The following is a 24515-nucleotide window of genomic DNA, read 5'->3' as shown; positions in this document are numbered from 1 at the left end:
TATGTATGTAGTTAATTAGAGAATTAGTATTTTAATAATCAGCAACCAACAATTCTTGAGGCTGTTATCTTGCCACATCTTCAGTTCCAAACTGATCTGTGCAAATTTGGTATTCTTCCCATGTTATTACATGATTGTCTTCCAACCTCTCATAAGCTCCATCCAAATTTATTTAAAAATAAAAGCTATGTCTGTAGTATCATTGACAGCAGTACAAATGTTTGCTTTTATATCCTTTTGTGTTTTATTTCTTCTGGATGGATGGCTTTCCTCTCATGCTTTCAGAGCCCCATCTTCCTCGTTCCACTGTGGGTTATGCTTAGCTTTTCTCCTCTCAAATTTTTTAGTTCGTGTTCTACATCTGCATTTCTCTTGGGGTTCAATGAGACTGCATGGCTTTCCCACCATGTCAATAATAAAGTGTGTGATTCATAAGGTTGTTTGGAAGCAGATTAAGAGTTATGATGACCTAACGTTTGGCAACACAAGAGAAACAGTCCATACAAAACACAATAACTTAATCAATTTCAAAACAGGTTTATTCTTTATTAATCAATTATGGATCTGGAGTAATACCGGTAATAAATATTCTTGAATAATTCTTAGTCTTTCACTTATTACAGTTACAATATGGAATGTTTATTATTTGCTGTGGGTTGGTTCTTTTTTTCAAATTTAATTAGTTCTAATAATAGGGTATATGTGCATTTATTTAATATACAGATAGTACAATACTATGGTTTATCACAATAAGAATGAATCATAAACTTGCACATTCCATCTTTATTCTTTCAGCATGGCTGCAGTAACTAATTTTGTTTATTAACAATATATAAATATTGCTTGAAATACTGTTTAAACCAATAGCATAGTTAAATCTTAACTATAATTTATTAAAAATGATAAACCATTTTTATGCCTATGTTTTGAAGTTGACATGGATTAAAACAAAAGGAAAAATGCAATTTTAAAAACTGAAGTTTTAAATTCTCCCATAATTAAATAAGAGACGTAACATATACTGTAAACCCAAGATTCATAGTTACCTACTTTGATATATAATAAATCATCACAATGTTTGAAACAATCCCATCTAATTACAATTTTTTAAAAAGTTGGGGCTTCTACTAGTATAAAAAGATAATTACCAATTCTGCAATTTATGTTAAAATGGTCCATATAATAGAAGGGGGAGAAGAGTATGTATGGAATAATTTTAATTTCTTAAATGTCAGAAATCTGACATGATTAACATTCTGTATACTGTATATGTACACTGCTCAAAAAAAATAAAGGGAACACTTAAACAACACAATATAACTCCAAGTAAATCAAACTTCTGTGAAATCAAACTGTCCACTTAGGAAGCAACATTGATTGACAGTCAATTTCACATGCTGTTGTGCACATTCAACTTTGTACAGAACAAAGTATTAAATGAGAATATTTCATTCATTCAGATCTAGGATGTGTTATTTTTCCCTTTATTTTTTGGAGCAGTATATGTTATCCAATTTTATCATACCAGGGAAGCCTGGTGTAATATTAAGCATTAAAACGGTAATAAAATAAAATGCTAAAAACAATTTCAAATCCATTCTTCAAAATTCTTAGGTTGCTGCATAGGAAAGCATAAGAGAACCAACTCAGCTCTTCCAAGAAACTGAAACATTCTTTAGCAATTAAAGCTTATCTTCTAAGGACATTTTTTAAATAAAATCTTTATGGGACTCCTTATTAAGATGACCATTTAACACCAAATATTTGAAATATCACCAGACAGCAAATGGAGAATTAGTGCTTTATATATATATATAAATCAAAGAATGTCCCAATCTTTACATAAAACTGAAAAGGGGTGATACCTTCAAGATACTAGAATATAAATATATTCAACAGTTTTGATTGAAAATACAAGCATAGTAAAATAAAATTTTGGCCTTGGGATAAAATTGTTTATGGCACCAATCATTTGTCAGGTATTCCTATTTTTTTCTCTAAGTCTTATATGTTTCATAGTCAAATATTTTAGTTCTTTAATGGATGTTTTAACCCCATGACTGTGAAAGTAATAGCAGTAAGTTTTTCGTAGACAAGAAACATGAGTGCAGCGGTGAGAACTGTCTGGAGCAGCTTTGCTTCTAGTCCTTTATAGAGACCCATTAATCCAAAGCGCCTATAAAAAAACATATTAAACATTATAGTTATTTTATAAAAAACACAGATAATTCTTCCTTCTATAGCAAACATACATCGATTTTGCTCTCTTGTACTCTTTGAATGGAATTATTAAGATTCACTAAGGATTTAAGGATATGATGCATTCTTTTCACCAGATGCCAATAAGACCAGTACCCCATTGGCTTTATCTAATTAAGCAGAATGAACTGCAGATTGTGTCTTCCATTGGGCTTCTAGATGTAGCTATGTCTTGGAAAAGAGAAGGTATTTCCAATAGATGGGTTTTAATTAATTATCTCAGAATCATTAGGAATTCTATGGAATAAAGACTGTAATAACGTTTCTATCAGATTTATAACCCATCTTTCTAATCAAATTGGGCATTCAGAGAAAGATAAAATTAATAAAATATCAAAAAGAAAAAGAGATGGTTTAATCATCTCTTTTGCTGACTGCTGGCAAGAAATATAAATTCTTCTTTTATTGCATGCTGCCGAGTCCTCAGAGAGGGGCGGCATACAAATCTAATAAATAATTATTATTATTATTATTATTATTATTATTATTATTATTATTACTACTACTATTATTATTATGTCAATACAACACAGCAAACAAGATCACTATGCTGGATTTCGTATTTCATCACCAGTCGGGCGCTTCCCAAGCACCTAGGACTGCGTGATGTAGCGGCGAATTACATTTGCCGATCCCAGTAAAGCGGCCTTTTGCAATTGACAGATGGAGATTTTGTCAATTCCAATGGTTTTCAAATGTCCGCTGAGATCCTTTGGCACTGCGCCCAGCGTGCCAAGTACCACTGGGACCACTTTCACTGGCTTAGGCCAGAGTCATTGCAGCTCGATTTTTAGATCTTCGTATTTCACTCATTTCTCTAGCTGCTTCTCCTCAATTCTGCTGTCAAATCTAATAAAATATTATTATTATTATTATTATTATTATTATTATTATTATTATTACTATTATGTGCCACAGGTGGCGCACAGAGCCTGCTCTGCAGGCACATGAGCTGTTGACAAGCTCAGCTCCATTGCATGTGCACGTGCCTCCCGCCGGCCAGCTGGTTTTCGGGTCAGATACACGCATACTTTCTCCTCACTTTCTGCAGCCCCTGCCTTCCCAGATCTCTGGAGAGTCCACCCCAGCGCTGTTTGGGCATGCAAGGTTTTCCCCCCCTCCCAGCTCTGTTTGGGGATGGGAAGCATTTCTCCCCTTCCACTGCTGTTTTGGGATGGGAGGCCAAAATAGGGGAGCTCACACGGCATGTGCAGGGGGCAGAACGTGTGGGAGAGACATTGCATTATAGGTGTGGGCAGTCGCGCATGTGCACACTTTCGATATCTGAGGAGGAAAAGGTTCACCATCACTGCTACAGTAGATTGTGCGCTAAGCAATATATTGAACTAGATGACCTCTTTTGTCCCTTCTAATTTTAAGACAATAGGACAACTTTTATTATAGGTCTTTTATTTTATTATTAAAATTTAATGTTTTGTTCTTGTTTATGTATGTGTACAATAAATATACAGTGGTACCTTGTCTTACCAACTTAATTGGTTCCAGGACAAGGTTCGTAAGGTGAAAAGTTCGTAAAGCGAAATAATGTTTCCCATAGGAATCAATGTAAAAGCGTGTGCAAATCCTTCAGGAAAATCCCAAACTTTAGAGGGGAGGCGAACAGAGGGCAGGGAGGAGCAGCGAAAGGGGGCGGGTGGAAGAAGCAAGGCTAGGCTAAAGGGTGAGTGGGAAGGAAGAAAGGCAAGGGGGGCGCCCCTCCCTTTTCTTTCTTCAAAAGACACCCTTTCAGTGCCTCTGCAAGCACTCCATTCTCCTAGCTTTGTTAATGCAAACTCTTTCCGTCTCCAAGCCGCCCCTCCCTTTTCTTTCTTCAAAAAAGAAAAAAAAAGAAACCCCTTCATCCCAGCAGCAGTGGCTTGTGTTCCTAAGGTGAAAATAGTTCGGAAGAAGAGGCAAAAAAATCTTAAACGCTGGGTTCGTATCTCAAAAAGTTCATTAGGAGAGGCGTTCGTAAGACGAGATACCACTGTATCACCATGTAACTGTCCATTTACAAAGTGCCCAATTTACAGTAAACTACTAAGACATTAAATTGAATTAAGTAGAAACCAGTTAAAAATGCAAAGCTTACTTTATTCTTTGCTGAAGAAGGTAAAGGACATTTTTAAGACTACCTAACCTCCTATTTTCAGGGTTCAGTCGGTGATGTCCAAACTGAAAAGGAGACAAAATGAATAAATAAACATTTTTTCCTCTTAATTTCTGCTTTACAGAAATGCGCAAAATTATGGAATATTTTGGCTGTTAATAGAAAATGTCGTGATCAAGCTTTTATAATCCTGTACATAACTTAAATATAAGCAAATTAAACTTATTATGGCCTTTGTGCCAGAGAGCAAATAATGAAACATGTAAACCTGTAAAACTGTTTTTAAAAAGACATACAATGCTTTAAATTATATTAAATCAGTTATATCAGTTATAGTTCAAATGATGGAGACTCTACTCAAAAAGAGGATAAATCAGCACCTAAAAAACAATAACTTATTGGACCCAAATCAGCATGGCTTTACTGAAGGTAAATCATGTCAGACTAATCTCATTGATTTCTTTGACTATGTCACAAAGGTGTGTTAGCAAAAACTTCAGAAGAGAAGGATTTAGGGGTAGTGATTTCTGACAGTCTCAAAATGGGTGAGTAGTGTGGTTGGGCGGTAGGAAAAGCAAGTAGGATGCTTGGCTGCATAGCTAGAGGTATAACAAGCAGGAAGAGGGAGATTGTGATCCCCTTATATAGAGCGCTGGTGAGACCACATTTGGAGTACTGTGTTCAGTTCTGGAGACCTCACCTACAAAAAGATATTGACAAAATTGAACGGGTCCAAAGACAGGCTACAAGAATGGTTGAAGGTCTTAAGCATAAAATGTATCAGGAAAGACTTAATGAACTCAATCTGTATAGTCTGGAGGACAGAAGGAAAAGGGGGGACATGATCGAAACATTTAAATATGTTAAAGGGTTAAATAAGGTTCAGGAGGGAAGTGTTTTTAATAGGAAAGTGAGCACAAGAACAAGGAGACACAATCTGAAGTTAGTTGGGAGAAAGATCGAAAGCAGCATGAGAAAATATTATTTTACTGAAAGAGTAGTAGATCCTTGGAACAAACTTCCAGCAGACGTGGTTGGTAAATCCACAGTAACTGAATTTAAACATGCCTGGGATAAACATATATCCATCCTAAGATAAAATACAGGAAATAGTATAAGGGCAGACTAGATGGACCATGAGGTCTTTTTCTGCCGTCAGTCTTCTATGTTTCTAAATTCAGTATAATCACTTTAACACAGATAGCACTAGCAACCACCAAAATTTGTGCAATCTGGAAATATATGTCAGGGTCCTGGTTAAATAAGAGCAGTGACAAATAGACAATGTGCTGTCTGCAGAGAGGCAAAGGAGAAATCCCGCCTACCATTAATAAATGCAGCCCAGTACGCTAATGTACTTTTCAAAAAGCAGCATCCATTATGGAAGCCATACACTACTATTAATTCACATCTAATTGTGAATGTCTGAGACACTAATTTTAAGAGCGTTGTTAGCTTCAGTTAAAAGTTGTGCTTGTCTAATAACAAATTAAGAATTATTAAATGGAACAAAGGTTTACAAATTAAGATGTGAATGAAACTTATTGGGCATAATTCATACATACCCGTAAAATTGACTGTACAGTTTGCATAGGGTAAGTGAGAGTAGTGGCAATTGCTTTGGCTATTGCTCCAATAGCGAATGCGTCCAATGAAGACAGCTAAAACAATATGAAAAAAATATTAATATCTGGATGCAAAAACAAAATTAAGAACCTTCAAATCCATCCTAACCCTAAACCAAAATGATAACAATTTTGTTGGATGGAACAATTTCTGAGATCAAAGTTAAACATTATCTTTCTTGTAAGCCATGGAATCTCACCTGCAGTTGTCTTTTTAAAATTTTCCTCTTAAGCCCTTCATAAAACATGAATTGTATGGCGGGGTTAAATACTAACAGCAGTGAGGGGAATGTACCATTCCACAAAGCCAAGATTCCTTCCTCTCGTATTATCTGATGAAAGGCATCTGATTAAAAAAATAAATAAGGGAAATAAGAATCTTACAGAGGATGCAGAATTATACATTAGATCAGCCTGCCAGGTTAGCATTAGTCATAGAGTTCTACAATTATTTGGCAATTTAGATCAGAATTCAAAGAATTGTGTATGAACTCATTGTAGCAGATTTTACTCTATTGTTCAGTATTGATCATGCATAAATGTTAGCAAACTGGAATGATAAAAGTCAAGGTGACAGGAAGGGTGAGGGAGTTCTTAAAACTGGACAGACAAAATTACAGCACGCAAAAGTTGTCTTATGAATCAATTCAAATTTTTCCTTTAATTGTGACATAATTCAAAAGATTTAGTGTTCTGTCGAGCTCTCTGGTAGAATCCTCCCAAAAATGCACAGATACAATTTCAGACACACACACGTTTGAAAATTCAAAGCAATGTTCTTTATACCGAACAATGCAAATAAACGAAGCACTCTTTTTGTATAGCAAAGAGCACTTGTCTCCAAACAAATTGGTCATTTGTACAAGTCCCTTATCAGTTCTGTGATACTTAGCTTGCAGCTGTGAGGCAATTCACAGTCCTTATTCTTTCACAAATGAAACACACTTTGCTCTGGTTTAGTTTCAAAGCAGGGAAAAATCAGCACACAAAGATCAAAGTCAGCAAAGCAGGCATGAAACACAATGATCAGATAATCCTCTACAACGGCCAAATCCACAGGCTGCTATTTATAGCAGCCTCACTAATTACCACAGCCCCACCCAACCACAGGTGGCCTCATTTTCTTTGATAATAATCTCTCAGTTGTTGTTGCCTATGCATCGCTCTCCTCATGCGTGGCTGTATCATTAACTCTTGTTCTGAATCCAAGGAGGAGAGAGATAATTGATCTCCTTCTGAGCTGTCTGCCACACTCTCCTCCTCCCCTTCACTCATGTCTTCTTTGTCAGAGGAGCATTCATCAGCAGACTCCACCGGGGGCAAAACAGGCCTGCAGCATGTGGATGTCTCCCCCACATCCACAGTCCTTGGGGCAGGAGCTGGGCCAGAGCCAACCACAACATTTAGTTATGGTGTTTCTATGCCGCACTACTCCAAGCAATGTTCATTTTTATTTCAGCAATTCAAGACTGATCAAATAAGTAGCATTTAGTTAAGAAGAATCCTTCTGCCTCTCAAATTAAGTTCAAAGATGTTTGGCATGCAGAAAATTGGTTGATTTACTTGCTTCTATCATTGATTGATTGATTAATTAGCTGATTGCAAAGTAATACTTCTGATACCATGTCATCAGTAGTGGGCTGCTGCAGGGACAGTCCGGTACGCAGTCCTGGTTGGAAAAGTTGAGATGCGCATGGATCTCCATATCCTTGGTGCATGCACACCCACACAAGGTTCAGTTTCTGTGCCTCCTGTTGCCAACATTACCAGTTCTAACCAGTCCAAGCTGCGAGCAACCCACTGCTGAACTACTTAGTTCATTCCCTGCTGAAAGATCTGAATAGGCATCATTCGTTTTGTTTCTCCCCAAAGCTTCTTCAATGTAATCCTTTTTATTCAATGTCATAACTGGATGAAACCAGACACTGCCTTTACTATTCACTCATCAAATTATTAGGAAGACTGATTCTCAACAGTTAAATATTTTTTCTGCCTGGACTGATGAGAATACTTGTCCTCTGTTTTCTATCAGGCAGTAAGAAAGAAAAGAAGGAAAATAAAGGCTCAAAAATCTAGATAATCTCCACCACTTTCAGCAATGAATTGTCAACAAGTTCTATACTCTAAGATGTTATGCAAGCTGTAAGATTAATTTAATTAGCTTAACAGTAGTGATTTTATTGAGAACTGTTATGTTCCTTAGTTTTTCTATATAGACGTCCTCAGGTTAATGGTTAACCTTTTCAATGGTGCCATATTTTTGTTTCTTTGGAAGGAATTTCTTTGACAAATAGACCACAGGATGGTTCATCCCTTTATGGTTTTGAAAAAACACTGCACCTAAGCCTACATTAGATACATCTGTCTATATAATAAATGTTTGGAAGAAATCTGTCCCTTTTAATACTGACTTCCTACATAATGCATCTTTTATTTTCAAAAGTAGCATTATTGGCATTCCTTGCACCACTATACTTTTGAAGGTTCTGTTTTTCTCATTAGATCTGTTAGAGCAAGGGTCCTCAAACTTGGCAACTTTAAGTCTTACGGACTTCAATTCCCAGAACTGAATTCTGGGAGTTGAAGTCCACAAGTCTTAAAGTTGCCAAGTTTGAAGACCTGTGTGTTAGAGGGATAAACGTTTGATAATATCCCCCCAAAACCAGAAAAGAGCAAACATCTTTGTTTTGGGGGCTTCTACCTCTTTCAGGGTTGTCACTTTTCTCTGTTCAGATTTTATCTGTCATTTACCTGTCATAAACCCCAAGTATCCAGTTTCCTGATTTCTCAGATGGCACTTTTTCTTGGTTTATGGTTAAGCCAGCTTTCCCTAGACCAGTGATGGCCAACCTTTTTTTCCTTCGGTGCCGAAAGAGTGTGTGCAAGTGCTATCGTGCAGGCACGAGTGCCCATACCCATAATTCAATGCCTGGGGAGGGTGAAAAGAGTTTTCCATACCCCCTGGAAGCCCTCTGGAGGCCAGAAACGGTGTGTTCCCAAACTTCTTCTGGGCCCAGTAGACTTGTGTTTCATCGTCCCCAGTCCAAAGGCTTCCCTGGAGCTGGGGAGGGTAAAAATGTCCTACCCCATTCCCACAGAGGCTCCCTGGAAGCAAAAAACGCCCTCCCAGAGCCTCTGTGCAAGCCAAAAATCAGCGGGTCAGCATACACACGCACACTGGAGCTGAGCTAGGGCAGGGGTAGGCAAATTTGGCTCTTCTATGACATGAGGACTTCAACCTGTCAATGACTACTTCAGCTTCAATCGCAACAACACAAGAGCACGCAACAGATTCAAACTTAATATTAACTGCTCCAAACTTGACTGTAAAAAATATGACTTCAGAAACCAAGTTGTCAAAGCATGGAACTCATTACCTGACTCAGTAGTGTCAACCCCTAACCCCCAACATTTTCCCCTTAGACTATCCACGATTGACCTCTCCAGGTTCCTTAGAGGTCAGTAAGGGGCGTGCATAAGTGCACCAGTGTGCCTTCTGTCCCCTGTCCAATTGTCTCTCCTTATCTCATTTATCATTTCTTCCTTTCAAATTTGTTCACCTATACTTTTATATCTTTTATTCTATTCGTTTCTTTAGTTATATTACTAAACATCTATTCTCTTCAATATGTATTATGTATTGGATTAAATAAATAAATAAATAAATAAAAATAAATAAATAAAAGCTCCCAGAATTCTTGAGCTAGCATGATTGACTCAGGAATTCAGGGAGTTAAAAGTCTGCAAGTCATAGAAGAGACAACTCTGTCTACCCCTTAGCTAGGACAAAGGTTCGCGTGCCAGCAGATATGGCTCTGCGTGCCAGTTGTGGCACGTGTGCCATAGGTTCACCATCAATGCTCTAGACCAGACCTGGGCAAGGGGCGGCCCGCCTGCTGTCTGTGACCGGCCCGCCCGCTATCTGAGAATCAACCCTTCTCAAACTCCAATTTCTTTAGTCTGAGCAGAACTTTGAACCAAACCCTTCTCTTTTTAATTTTTTTGTATCTCCTGCTGAAAACGTGATGCACGGAGGTGGCAATTGGTGGCGGTGTGCTGTGGCAATCCCCACAGCCTGAAACGAGTCTAAAACAGGGCTTGCAAAGCCCAAAAACACAATGAAATGAAGTGGTGATCGGTGCCATGCGCTCTGGTGATCCCCCAACCTGGAACGGGTCTAAAACGGAGCATGCGGAGTCCGGAAACGCAATGGATGGAGGCCAAAAACACAACGTGCAGAGGCGGCAATAGGCTGTGGCGATCCCTGCAGCCTGGAACAGCTAATTAGCGGTATTCTGTGAAGCCAATCCAACCGCCAATCAGCAGCTCGTGCTGAATCAGGCTGTGATAACATGCTGAAGCTGACCAGGCTATTTGCTGTTAGCCAGATGAATAATGATGTCTGCTTGTAGGCAGAGGCAGAATTTGTTTGTTTTTTCCCCTCCCAAAACTAATGTGTGTTTTATACCAGAGGTCTCCAACCGCCGGTCCGCGGACCAGGACCGGGCCGTTGGGGTTTTTCAGCCGGTCTGCGGCGCCGCTGACAGCTAGCTCCACGGCCCTGTGCCTGGTCAGAGCTCGCGTGGAGGCTGCCTCTCTCCTCCTCCCATATTTCGCCCCCCTCCCAGCCTCCTGGCCGCATTCACCTTCCTCCGCCACCTCCAGCATCCAGCTCTTCCTCCGCTTCTCGCTTCTCTACAAAATGACAGCCGAGCGGCGGCCCGGAGGCTGGGAGGGGGGCGGAGCACTTTGAATCCTGGCAGAAGCTGCTGCCCGAGTGCTCTTGGCCGGCAGGATTCAAAGTGCTGGGGTGGGGGGTGTCCCGACAGCCCCCCCACCCCAGTGCTTCGCCTCCCGCTGGGCAAGAGCACTCGGGCAGCAGCTTCTGCTGGATACGGGCGATGGGTGGGACGAGCGGCGCGGAAGCCGGTGGCTGTGGCAGCTGCTGCAAGAGGCTTCCGCGCCGCTCTGTCCCACTCATCGCCCGTATCCAGCAGATAGGCTTTGAGTTCTTGGCTGGGGGGGGAGAAGTAGGACCTTCCTAACTCCCCCCCCAGCCAAAATCACAAAGCCAGGCAGCCCCCAGCCGCCAAAGGAGCCTCCTGATTCTCCCCGCCCTTCTGTCCCGCTCATTGCCCGTGTCTGGCAGAAGCTGCTGCCCAAGTGCTCTTGGCCGGCGGGATTCAAAGTGCTGGGGTGGGGGGTGTCCCAGCGGGAGGCGAAGCACTGGGGTGGGGGGGCTGTCGGGACACCCCCCACCCCAGCACTTTGAATCCCGCCGGCCAAGAGCACTCGGGCAGCAGCTTCTGCCAGACACGGGCAATGAGCGGGACAGAAGGGCGGGGAGAATCAGGAGGCTCCTTTGGCGGCTGGGGGCTGCCTGGCTTTGTGATTTTGGCTGGAGGGGGAGTTAGGAAGGTCCTACTTCTCCCCCACCCCCACCCCCACCGGGCCATGGAAAACTGGTCTAGCTTAAAGCCGGTCCCTGGTGCAAAAAAGGTTGGGGACCTCTGTTTTATACTATAGAGCAGTGTTTCCCAACCTTGGCAACTTGAAGATATTTGGACTTCAACTCCCAGAATTCCCCAGCCAGCTGGCTGGGGAATTCTGGGAGTTGAAGTCCAGATACCTTCAAGTTGCCAAGGTTGGGAAACACTGCTATAGAGCGTCTTACACTCCTAAAAATACGGTATATAAACAATATACTGTATGTTAATAAAATCAGTAACAAAGCTGAAATTTCTGGAGACTATAGCTCGTGCGTGGAAGAACATGAAATACCTTGCATCCTCATATCAGTTCTTTTTTCATGCAATTGCTAGGATATTGAAAGCAGAGCAGCTTTTTCAAGTCTACAAAAAGCACAGGGTGTTTGATGAGCAAGGAAAACTGCCAAAATGCTGCCTCGAGAGTTGTGGAGGAATTTGTTGGTATACTGTAGGGGCGGATTCCTCTTACCTTCCTATTGTCCTCTTATGCGATTTTGCTTCCGCGCATGCGCAGAGGGACAATTTGCCTTCTACGCATGCTCAGAGAGCAAAAAACGTGCAAAAAATTAGGAAAAAAAGGTAGCGCCGTGCACAGACCAGCAAAGATGGCACCAGAGCTGTCGCACACAAATTGCGCAATAAGCAGGCCACTAACAGAGCGGTGGCACCGGGGCGCACTGGTAGGAACCCACCCCTGGTATACGGAGTTTAAAAAGCATAATTTAAATACATTACAATAGATGAGGGCAATCACACGCGCACACACCAACAACTTACCTACAATGCCTTTGTAATTGGTTGATATAATATCTTCATTTTTAAATTTTGCCCCCTGGAGTTTAAGACGGGTGTTTACCACCCAGAGCGGAGTAGTCAACAGTACATTTACTACACCTAAGGAAACAGAAGCAAAATTCAGTAAAAACAAACCTCAAAAATTAAAATTAAAATTAATTTTTTAACTTGAATTTATAAAGTAGAAGAGGTAACATTGAGAATACAGGGGTATTCCCTATGTTACCTTAGCCACTTAGCCACTTAGGTAGAGTGGCTACCTAAGAACACCTCTACTTACGAACTTTTCTAGATAAGAACTGGATGTTCAATATTTTTTTGCCTCTAATTAAGAACCATTTTCCACTTACAAACCTGAGCCTTCAAAACTGTAACCGGAAAAGGCAGGGAGAAGCCTCTGTGGGGCCTCTCTAGGAATCTCCTGGGAGGAAACAGGGCCAGAAAAGGCAGGGAGAAGCCTGCATGGGGCCTCTCTAGGAATCTCCTGGGAGGAAACAGGGCCTCCACCTCCCTGTGGTTTCCCCAACCGCACGCATTATTTGCTTTTACATTGAATCCTATAGGAAAAATTGCTTCTTCTTACAATCTTTTCTACTTAAGAACCTGGTCACGGAACGAATGAAGTGCGTAAGTAGAGGTATCATTGTACTTCAAAAATCTAGACTGAAATTAATGTGAAATAAAAAAGGCAAATGGATTTTCTTGGTTTTGCTTCTCATCCAAAAATTTCTTTAGTTCAAAGACGTCCATTGAGCTTGCTTTATTTTGGGTTTTTACCAATTATTACACATTTCATTGAGCAAGACAAGAAAAACAAGTTTGTTTTTCACAACAGGTGCACACCTAATTATTTCCAAATATTTTTCCAACTTGATGCAACTTCCCACATTATTCTTCATCATGAAATCAGAGAAAATCAGAAGTGCTAAACTGTTAAATAAAATTAAGGATTCAAAAATTCAGATCACCTTAAATGGCACATAACATCACAAGTTAGAATAAATAATTAACCAAAATAAATAATACAGATCAATAAACATGCAACAGTGCTGGCATTTCATAGCTGCTGTCACAAGGTACTTGCCTTGGGTGAGGTTGCTTTCTACTACAGAAGAAAGTGATAGAGACGGAAAGACAGAAGGAAGGAAGGAAGGAAGGAAGGAAGGGGAAGGAAGAGGAGGGAAGAGGGAGGAAGGAAGGAAGGAAGGGGAAGGTAGAGGAAGGAAGGAAGGAAGGAAGGGGAAGGAAGAGGAAGGAAGAGGAAGGAAGAAGAGGAAGGAAGGGGAAGGAAGGGGAAGGAAGGAAGGAAGGAAGGAAGGAAGGAAAGACTTGTGACCACAATTGAGGCCAAAATTTTGGTTGCTAAGCAAGAGCATTGTTACATGAGTTTCACCACATAAGTTGGCTATACCAACCCAGTTACCTGACCACCAAGCCATATACACCTGAAGGATGTGGAGGTAGGGAGCACTGAGGATGAATTTGTAGCACCAAGGGGGCAGTGGACTGAAAAAGTTTGGGAAACACTGTTTTAGATGGTTTTGACTGTTCGCTTCATAATACACTCCACAGCAGACCTGGGCAAAGTTGGCCTGGGGGCCGGATGCGGCCCGCCCACTGTCTGTGACCGGCCCATGGAGGTTGGAGGGAAGGAAGGAAGGAAGGAAGGAAGAAATGGAGGAAGAAAGGAAGGAGAAATTCTCTTTCCATGCCCTTTTGCAAAAGTCCAATAAATGTTCATTTTTTAATTGTTCATTGGTTTCATTGGCCTTTCCAAGAAATTTAAAGCAAACACCCCCACCCCACCTCTCAGAGGGAAAAAAGGGGGGGGGAGGAAGAAAGGAATCCAAAGCTAGTTTCAGGCAAAGCCTCCACTATGTTTTCTCAACTGACAATGTAGGTCAGTTGAAGAGAGGAACCTGAAAGGAATATTTTGAAAGGGAAGTAAAGAACTGCCCAAAAGCAGAAATGAAAGGCAGAAAAAATCAGAGAGACAGAAGCTTCTCTCCATCTGGAGAAGAAAGGAAGGAGAAATGGAGAGAGGAAGGAAGGAAGGGGTGGGCAATTAATTTATAATTATAATATATAATTACATATAATTTATAATTATAATATAATTAACTCAGTTCTACCCAATAATATACAGTATTGGGTAGAACTGAGTTAATTATATTAATCCAGACCTCTAAAACCATTCCAATTTCTCATGCGGCCCCATGGCAAAATTAATTGCCCATCCCTGCTCCACAGAGTCATATTTGTGAAATGGGTGGCTATATAAATTTGATAGGTAAACACACACACGCATAAGAAATATTGCAGAATCAGAAACATGTATGGTATTCTACAGCATAAATAATATCAGATAAATATCAAATTTGTCCAAAAAAAAATTGCTTTGGAAAATATGAGCTGTTAAATTCATAATATACATTTTCACTTTCTGTTATATTCTGTTATATATTCCTTCCTTCCTTCCTTCATTGATTTATTGATTGATTTATTCGATTTTTATGCTGCCCTTCTCGTTAGACTCAGGGAGGCTTACAAACATGTTAGCAATGGCACTTTTTTAACAGAACCAGCCTATTGCCCCCACAATCCGGGTCCTCATTTTACCCACCTCGGGAGGATGGGTATATATGGTTTAGGTTTAGGTTTATTGGATTTATATGCCGCCCCTCTCCGCAAACTCGGGGCGGCTCACAACAATAATAAAAAACAGTACAGTACACAATACCAAATCCAATGCCCACCCATCCAGTTCCAATTTAAATTAATAATCTCATAAAAAACAGTATATATAAAAAACAGGCACACAGTCAATCAATCAACAAAACAACATGGGCAAGGGGGAGGTGTTTTAGTTCCCCCATGCCTGACGGCAAAGGTGGGTCTTAAGGAGTTTACGAAAGGCAGGGAGGGTGGGGGCAATCCTAATCTCAGGGGGGAGCTGGTTCCAGAGGGTCGGGACCCCCACAGAGAAGGCTCTTCCCCTGGGTCCCGCCAGACGACATTGTTTAGTCTACGGGACCCGGAGAAGGCCCACTCTGTGGGACCTAACCGGTCGCTGGGATTCATGCGGCAGGAGGCGGTCCCGAAGATATTCTGGTCCGGTGCCATGAAGGGCTTTATAGGTCATAACCAACACTTTGAATTGTGTCCGAAAACTGATCGGCAGCCAATGCAGACTGCGGAGTGTTAGAGTGATATGGGCATACTTGGAGAAGCCCATAATTGCTCTCGCAGCTGCATTCTGCACGATCTGAAGTTTCCGAACACTTTTCAAAGATAGCCCCATGTAGAGAGCGTTACAGTAGTCGAGCCTCGAGGTGATGAGGGCATATATATTCAGTTACCATTCACAGTATATGAAAATATTTCATAAAAATATGAGTTTTCATTTCTAATATCAAGTGAATGACTTTCCAAAGATATGAGTATACACATCAACTCAGCAGATGCTCATTTTCAAAAATAAGATAATGAAATGAAGAGAAACTTTCCGCTCTACAAAAGTGAAAAATCTAAGACAAGTAAAATTAGAAAAGAGGAAATGAGACAAATTCTTTTAAGTTAAAAATACATTTACTACATCATTATTTTAAGTTCATGAATAAATTAATCCATATCCCAAAGTCAATAAATTTCTAATAGGATTTTATTACCTGCAACCACCCCAAGAATCAAGTCCTTTCCTGTAGTTGAATGATGACCTTTAGCCCAAAGAGTTTTTAAACTATTAAATGTATAGAAATAGACAAAGTTGGAACAACAAAGACTGGAGATAACAGGGAACCACCCTCGATACGGTGCAATGCTAAAGGACAAATAACAAAAGCAAAAAATGAAAATAATGCAATCATCATAGCAAAAAAACATATCTGCACCACATTCCAAACCTAATCAATTAAATATATATACTAACCAAAAGATTTTGGGTTAACTGTTCAAGACACCAAGTGACAAAATAAAATATATATAAATACTTATTAACTATATTTAATGGAATATAATTCTATAGTCAGGACTAAATTTAGCTGAACATACTTATTTCTGAATAACTATGAAAATACAGTAACCCAAGAGGAAATATTATTGGAAAAATTAAAAGGAATACAATTCTACTTTGAAGGCAAGAATCATCTAATTCAAACACATTGTTTCATGTTCAAGTATTTCCTCCATTTTTTGGAGGCACATTTTAAAAATTAACATACTATAATTATATAATTAAAAATGGTCCATTCCAGGGGCGAGCTGCTATTGGTTCACCTGGGTTCAGGAGAACTGATAGGTAACGTTATGGAGAACATCTAAATCCCACCCACGGCTGGCCCCTCCCACCTCACTCCACCCTCCCACCTCACCCCACCCTCCCATGAGTCTCCACATGGCCCATTTTGAGCGAGAAGTTAAGTGCAGGGCCTGCGCAGAGGCTCAAAGAAGGAGAAAAGCGGTCCTCTGGAAGGCCACGCCCACCATGGCCACACCCACCAAGCAATTGGACAGAGAAGCCATTGCTGAAATTTTTGAAGTCCACCCATACTAGACTCATCGCAAATGTTTTTATATGACAGATATACTGTATAGGCCAATTTATTCAGGCAAGATTTCAGCCAATGCAGTTCCTGCCTAAAAATTCTTCTTGAAGAAACAATATTGCAGCAAGTCCCTTAATATGTAAGATTAAACCTGACTTTTAATTTTAATAGTGTTTTGAAATGCAAAGAAAAATGTGTTCATCAATTCTTTTTTTAATTTTAATTTTGTGTGTGTGTGTGTTTTTTTAAAATTATGGTTTAGTTTCTAATGGTTCTGTTTAAATTATAACTACTGTATTCAAATTACTTAATTGAAATTTAGGAGGATGTACTGTACACATTGTAACTTCTCCACAGAAGCAAAATAGCCCTGTACTTACATGCCTTCTTCTTTAATTATCTCCAAAAGAACCGCATGTGTGGTTTTTGATTTTCGTTTTTCATCAACTGGAAAACAATAAATCTTTTTTAAAAGTTATTTAATATATTTCAACACTGCTTTGAGATCATCTTTTAACATGATGGGGAAGCTAGGGCAGAAGTAAAAGTGCATTATTTATTTAATCTTTTCTCAAACTGAGGTTACTGTATTTTGCTAAAAGGTTCATTTGCCATGTGAATACGTATAACTTTCTTTCATATCTACAGTACTGCTAATAAAGAATAATAAATATTTAGAACATCCAGATTGTATCTTCATGCAGTTTAGAAACACAAAATAATATTGTTAATGAGTCTTTTCTCTAATGACTCTAACAATATCATACTAAGGAGATTCATCAGTTTAGTTAGGAATCTGAAAGGTTTCCAAGGTAGCAGAAATTTTGCAAGTTCCATTTTCTAAAAATGATCACAACAGAGACATATTGTAATCAATATACTTTGCAAAATGGTTATTTTGGGGGTACCGGTAATTTGAAATCAATAAAAAGCCCTGGTCAGCCATAAAATGCATTAGTTGCCACTTACACGTCAATAGGTAAAATTATAGCCTAGGTCCCTCTGAAAATTATTGGATAAAACAGATCAATAACATGTATTTGAACAATGACCAACAAAACTTTAAAAAACAAGCAAAAATAGAGTGAACAAAATAAATACAAAAATATACTAACAGCTAGCAAAATAAAGAAGATAAGCTATTACCCTGAACAAATTTTAAGATATAAATGCAAACACAAGTTGGTAAGTCATATATAATATTCTCAAAGGTTAATGTAAAAGAATGGGTTGCTCACCTTGAAGTCTTAGTCTAGCTGTATCCAGAGGAAAAAATACTGTCATTGCTGTCACACTACCCTAAAACATTTAACACACACAAAAAATAACTATGTAGAGCATGAAGATTTTTTTGCAAATCTATAATGACCTATATTAATTCAAATAAGTTTATGGCAGCTGTTTAAGCAGATAAAGTAAAATATCCAATAGCAGAACCAATCATACATCTGTATGTGTATCAGGAAAACAATTAAAACTCACCTCTGCCACCAGGCATGGGGGAATTGAGATACTCTTTCCCCCTAGGCCTTTACAATTTTATGCATGATATGTCTGTACGTATGTTTGGTTTTATAATAAGGGTTTTTAACTGTTTTAGTATTGGATTATTATTATATGCTGTTTTATTGCTGTTGTTAACCGCCCTGAGTCTGCAGAGAGGGGCGGCATACAAATAAATAAATAAATAAATGACTAAAATTGGATCGAAAATAAGAACATATATAATAAAATAAAAATATTGCCATAAAATTGATAAATAAGTAACCAGACTTAATTACGGTAATGGTGTGGCATATTGTGCAGGAAATAGCACAAAACTGGGCAAACTCAAGAGGATATTTTTAAATCATTGTCTGAAAGTAAGCTACATCAAATATTATGAAATATGCCAGTGAAAAAGCTTCTTGTACATAAATTCACTTTCAACTTAAATAGAACTTTGTGGTTCTGTTTCATGGCAATATTTTTATGGCAATAAAAATATTGCAATGAAAATATTTATTTTTTTAAATCTGCATACAACTGCCCATTAAAAATGTGGCCCACAGATCACATTTTAAATAATATTTCAAAACTATAAAATCATAGTTATGCAAAAATATTGAAACAAAAAAAGATTCACAAACTTTTAAGCACATGTCCATACAAGCAATTAGATATAGTGTAATTTCTTATTTGATTATCAAAATTATTCAGACACATAAGAAATGTGAAACTTATTTAGTAACCTGATAAACTTTAAATCCATGCACCAGAAGACAATGAGCACATGAAATAATTTTATGTTTTTCTCATTCTTGTTCTACCTATGCAGGTCTAAACAAGTTATAATAGAATGGGTAAATAAAGACTGCTCACATTTCACATGCAAATCAGTCTTGAACTATTATATTTAACTGCTTTCCTTGACTGTGCAACTTTTCTTTCCTTCTTTTTATCCAGAAACACCCTCCCATACCTGTAAGACAGCATGAGTAGCTGGGCCACACCTGTGCTCCTACAGAAAGATGTCTTCAGTATTTAGAAATGGGTGTACTGTATACTGTATTCTGAGATGGGCAATAGTAATTTTTGGGACAGCAGAAGAAATTAAGGTTGCAAATGAAAGAAGAGGAAATGCCAGACAAAGAGGTGTAAATGTCAGTGTGGGAGAGGGAGGGAGAGGGGCGGCATATAAATCCAATCAACCAACCAATCAATCAATCAATTCAGATTCAAAAGTAAAACTGACAAGTAACAGCCACCCAACAGCTGATAAAGAACTTTTTCCCTTCCTAGGGAAAAATAGTATAAGATGCTTAAGTTCCATAAGAGGTAAGGATGGCACCAATTTGTACTTGGCTGGAAATATTGAATCATAATCCAACAACAAAGCCAGCTAATTTTAATGTATCTAAATATTGGTTAAGAGGTGGTTATAATTACAACTAAGGAAAATATAGTTAAGCACTGCAATATCTTTTCACATATATAAGTAATTCAAATACAGTGGAACCCCGACATAAGAGCTGCTCTACTTAAGAGCAACTCGAGATAAGAGCTGGGAGGGGAGAGATATTTTTGTTCTACTTACAAGCCCAAATTCGAGATACAAGCGCCAAGGAGCTGTCTCCTGAAGCCAAACGCTAACTTCCGCGTTCGGCTTCAGGAGACAGCTGCGAAGCGGCGCGCGTGTTTTAAAAGGTTGCAGCCGGCCTGGGGGGCTCGGGGGGGTGCTTGCAGCTTTCTTTCTTGCTCTTTTTCTTTCTCTCTTTTACCTTCCCTTCCTCTATTTCTTCTTTTCTTTCTCCTTCCCACCTTCTTCCCTCCCTCCCTCCCTTCACTCATTCCTCTCTTACTCTCCCCTTTCATAAGTTTCCTTGCTTCCTTCCTCTGTTCCTGTCCCTTCCCCCTTTCTTTCTTTTTCTTTCTTTCTTTCTTTCTTTCTTGCTCTTTTTCTTTCTCTCTTTTACCTTCCCTTCCTCTATTTCTTCTTTTCTTTCTCCTTCCCACCTTCTTCCCTCCCTCCCTCCCTTCACTCATTCCTCTCTTACTCTCCCCTTTCATAAGTTTCCTTCCTTCCTTCCTTCCTCTGTTCCTGTCCCTTCCCTCTTTCCTTCCTTCCTTCCCACCCTCCGTCCATTCAGTCACCCATTCCTCTCTTGATTGCTTAAAGCCGGTCCCTGGTGCAAAAAGGGTTGGGGACCTCTGTCCTACAGGATTGGGTGGCAGAGAAGTTGAACATATGTAAATTTAAAAGTTTAAGAAAGTTTACAAGTTAAGTGAAAGAAACTTCATTATTCATTTATATGTACATGTACATTTCTTCATTAAAAACATATCTTTCTGCATAATTTAGACTAACTTTGTGAGTTTTTTGAGGGCTGGAACCAATTAAAATTATTTACATTAATTCCTATGGGGAAAAGTCATTCGAGATAAGAGCTGCTCGACTTAAGAGCCCAGGTCCGGAACGAATTAAACTCGTATCTCGAGGTACCACTGTATGTCTGTAAAGGAGAAGGGGGGTGGAGAGATCAAAGATTTTGTGAATATTCATAGAAGCCAAACATAAAAATCCTTAGAAGTAACACAGAATATGTAAAATAGCATCATGGGTAAGAAATAAGGAAGTATCATGCATTCTGTTTAAGGATCACTGTGTTTTGGTATAATAAAAAATGCCTTATAATAAAAGGAAGAAAAAATATACCCCTCTTTTGGATGTAGCATTTAACAAAAAGAACTCATCATAGAAGGTGACATATGAAAATGACAGCATGCTTTATTTAGAGTTCTGAACTTACTCTAGTGGAAGAGACTATAATAGGGGGAATAATGTGTACATTGTTTAATCTGGACCATTGATAATAAAGAGCTGTACCATCTATGTTGATTCTTGTATTGTACATTACATGTTTTATTAAAATGATCTATAAACATGATAAATAATTATAATCCATTTGATATGCAAACTGCAGTTTCTGATTCTTGTATTCCTGTAGTGATATATTAATATAAATAAAAATATTAAAATTCCTTTTAACAGGCATGTTGATGAAGTGTATTAAAGAAGTAATCCTAGAAGCTATTAAGACAAAACATGAATCGCACTTAGACTTATATACAGGGTGCGTTCCAAAAGTAATGCAATTATCTTTTTTTTAAAGTACTGTAATTTATTGAACAGATTTTCACAAACACTTAAAATTCTTCAAAGTACTGTCCTTGGGCCTCTACACATTTTTTCCAGTGACTCTGCCATTACCGGTACACACCCTGAAAGGCGTCTTCGGGGACCTCTTTCGAGGTCTTCGTCACGGCTGATTGGATCTCTTCTATGGATGAAAAATGCGCCTTGCCACAATGCGCTACGAGTCCGCAAGTTCCTGGCCAAACACCAGGTGCCAATGCTGCCCCATCCCCCCCTATCGTCCTGACATCGCCCCAGCAGACTTCTTTTTGTTCTCAGCCCTGAAAGGAACCCATTTTTCGTCCATAGAAGAGATCCAATCAGCCGTGACGAAGACCTTATGAGAGGTCCCCGAAGACGCCTTCCAGGGCACGCACCAGTCATGGCAGAGTCACTGGAAAAAATGTGTAGAGGCCCAAGGACAGTACTTTGAAGAATTTTAAGTGTTTGTGCAAATCTGTTCAATAAATTACTTTTAAAAAAATAATTGCATTACTTTTAGAACGCACCCTGTATCATTTCACAGTGCTTTATAGCCCTCTCTTAGCTGTTTACAGTCAGCATATTGCCAACAAATTGGGTCCTCATTTTACTGACCTCAGAAGAATAGAAGGCTGAATTAACTTTGCTAACAAAGTTCCTAGACTTTTTTTTTTAAAGTGAAGAATAATAACAAAAATCCGGAACCTTTTCCTATTCTGATTATAGCCCTGAATTTTGGAAGAAAAACCTATATGAATGCTAAGAGCTGACACCAATTTGATAAGACATCAATGGATCTGAAGAGAAACTAGTATACATTGAAATTACAAACTGAAATATTATTTTGTACATGAGATAAATTTAAAGTGACCTCTAAAACAAAAGCCAAATTATCCACCAAGTCAGATTTCAGGTTCAGTAATAAACATTGGCAATCCTGACAAGATTTTGGACCCTAGTCATCGATCAACAGATTTGCAATTAGGTGAAAACAGACAAGAAAGTGGACATTTAATCCAATGTGTTGTACAACTAATAAGGTTTCATTTTATGTATTTGTCTGCATCTTGTCTTATTAGCTTTACAAATAACTGAAGGCAGAAAATAAAGTAGACCTTGAAAGTATCAGCCTTTCTTTAAAGACTGCAATAAACTTTTGCATACCATTTAAAGCTGCACTCATTTTTTAATGAAACCATTCGGGACGAAAAATGTAATCTTTTCCTCCGCAGCAGTGGCTTTATTGATAACCTCTGCTCTTCAGGATCCGGTGCAAACGGAACGTAACAGTAAATCATAAATATGTAAATGGCAAAGGATACTTAGGATAACAGTTCAGACTAACAGGCATCCCGCAAGAGACAAAAAATTAGGAAGACAGCTCGACTTCAAAAGCTAACAGCAGTTTTATTATTCTAACCCAGGTGTAGGCAAAGTTGGCTCTTCTATGACATGTGGACTTCAACTCCCAGAATTCCTGAGCTAGCATGATTGGTTCAGTAATTCTGGGAGTTGAAGTCCACATATCATAGAAGAGCCAACTTTGCTACTCCTGTTCTAACCCAATGCACCGAAAGCAGGGGGAACAAGCCTCTCCATCCCCGTGCCTGTCCTATAAATTCCAGCCAAACCCTGCCCACCCACCCTTCCGGGTCTTCCTCGCACCCGCTTCTTCCGCAGCCAAACTCACCACAGCTCCAGCCACGGCATGGACCAGGCTCTCGTAGGAGAAAACGCTGGCCATCGCTCCACCTTTGGCAGGGCCCGATTGCCGCCGCTGCGATCTCCCCGGGCTGCATGAAAGAGAGCAGAGAAACGGAGAAGCTAGAGAGGGAAGCAACGTATCGCCGGCACCACCTCCGGCCCAGGCCGCTGCCGTACTACGTGACGTCTCCTGCGCTCCGCCAATCACAGGGCAGCCCTTTACGCGGCTCGAGAAAAATGTCCGTGAGGGAGAAAGGCCGTCCGGGCTCGCGCTCTGCATATCCCGCTCACCCCTAACACCCCCCCCCCCCCAGCAATTTAAACCCAAGGTGTTCTGTTAGTGACTGTTTAGCCGTGTTTTCCTTTACCTGTTGCGGAAAGCAAAATAAAGAGCTTTCTCAGAGGTTGTGGTTGCTTTCTTCGTTGGAAATTTTCAAGAGGAGAGTGGAGTCTCTCAGAAACGGTGTAGGGTAGGAGTAGGCAAAGTTGGCTCTTTTATGACATGTGGACTTCAACTCCCAGAATTCCTGAGCTAGTGATGCTCGCTCAGGAATTCTGGGAGTTGAAGTCCACAAATCATAAAAGAGCCAACTTTGCCTACCCCGGTGTAGGGCTGGGATGGGGAGCCTTTTTTTTGGCTCGTGTGCCAAAAGATGCGTTTGCGTGTGCTGTGTGCTCACACTCATAATGCAGTGCCTTCCCTTCTGCAACATGCAGACAACCTCCACCTGTACCGCCCCTCCCCCATGCATGTGCACAGGCCTCAATGAAGCGTCTGGACTTCCAGTTGGCCCATTGGGCTGCTGTTTGCTTTCCCAAGGTTCGGGAAAGCCTCCTGAAGCCTAGGGAGAGTGAAAAATAGCCCAACAGACCAATTGGAAGTTTTCCTGTTGGACTGTTTTTCCCCATCCCCAAGCTTCAGGAGGGTTTCTTGAACCCCAAGGATGGCGAAAAGGGGTTTAGGAGGCTTTCCTGAAGCATGGGCAGAGTGAAAATGGCTGAAAATCAGGCGGTCAACGTACACATGCACACTGGAGCTGACATAGGGCAACGCTTCATAAGACCTCATATTTATTTATTTATTTATTTATTTATTCTATTTTTATGCCGCCCTTCTCCTTAGACTCAGGGCGGCTTACAACATGTTAGCAATAGCACTTTTTAACAGAGCCAGCCTATTGCCCCCACAATCCGGGCCCTCATTTTACCCACCTCAGAAGGATGGAAGGCTGAGTCAACCTTGAGCCGGTGATGAGATTTGAACCGCTGACCTTCAGATCTACAGTCAGCTTCAGTGGCCTGCAGTACAACACTCTACCTGCTGTGCCACCC

General features: G+C 39.9%; 1 protein-coding gene across 3 annotated transcripts; it reads right to left on the bottom strand.

The window, feature by feature from the left end:
* Positions 1-521: 521 nt before the first annotated feature.
* On the bottom strand, positions 522-23633 carry SLC25A17 (solute carrier family 25 member 17). Of its 3 annotated transcripts, none has more exons than XM_070756090.1 (10): positions 23552-23633; positions 23170-23272; positions 18061-18121; positions 17203-17269; positions 15947-16098; positions 12261-12377; positions 6195-6340; positions 5935-6030; positions 4352-4434; positions 522-2176 (listed from the first exon to the last, which is right to left on the bottom strand). In XM_070756090.1, the coding sequence occupies exons 2-10, from the start codon at positions 23221-23223 to the stop codon at positions 2029-2031; spliced, it is 924 nt and encodes a 307-aa protein (XP_070612191.1). In that variant the 5' UTR covers positions 23224-23272; positions 23552-23633; the 3' UTR covers positions 522-2028. The 3 variants fall into 3 exon arrangements, with proteins under 3 accessions (XP_070612191.1, XP_070612192.1, XP_070612190.1); XM_070756091.1 differs by lacking the exon at positions 23552-23633 and adding an exon at positions 20713-20814 and having other exon boundaries at positions 23170-23345; XM_070756089.1 differs by lacking the exon at positions 23552-23633 and having other exon boundaries at positions 23170-23368.
* Between the last annotated feature and the right edge of the window lie 882 nt (positions 23634-24515).

This window comes from Erythrolamprus reginae, chromosome 6 (genome assembly GCF_031021105.1).
Source record: "Erythrolamprus reginae isolate rEryReg1 chromosome 6, rEryReg1.hap1, whole genome shotgun sequence".
In the NCBI taxonomy this organism is placed as follows: Eukaryota; Metazoa; Chordata; class Lepidosauria; order Squamata; family Dipsadidae; genus Erythrolamprus; species Erythrolamprus reginae.
Note: the sequence above shows the minus strand (reverse complement) of the source record. Positions and strands in the feature narration are given on the sequence as shown.

What these genes read in the sequence shown, in the direction of transcription:
- SLC25A17 (XM_070756090.1), bottom strand. Translation starts at nt 23,223, where the DNA reads ATGGCCAGCGTTTTCTCCTACGAGAGCCTGGTCCATGCCGTGGCTGGA. An exon ending in GATTCTTGGGGTGGTTGCAG is followed by an intron (nt 12,378 to 15,946) that starts GTAATAAAATCC and finishes CTGTTTCCTTAG; the next exon opens with GTGTAGTAAATGTACTGTTG. An exon ending in TTTTAAAAAGACAACTGCAG is followed by an intron (nt 6,031 to 6,194) that starts GTGAGATTCCAT and finishes ATATTGTTTTAG; the next exon opens with CTGTCTTCATTGGACGCATT.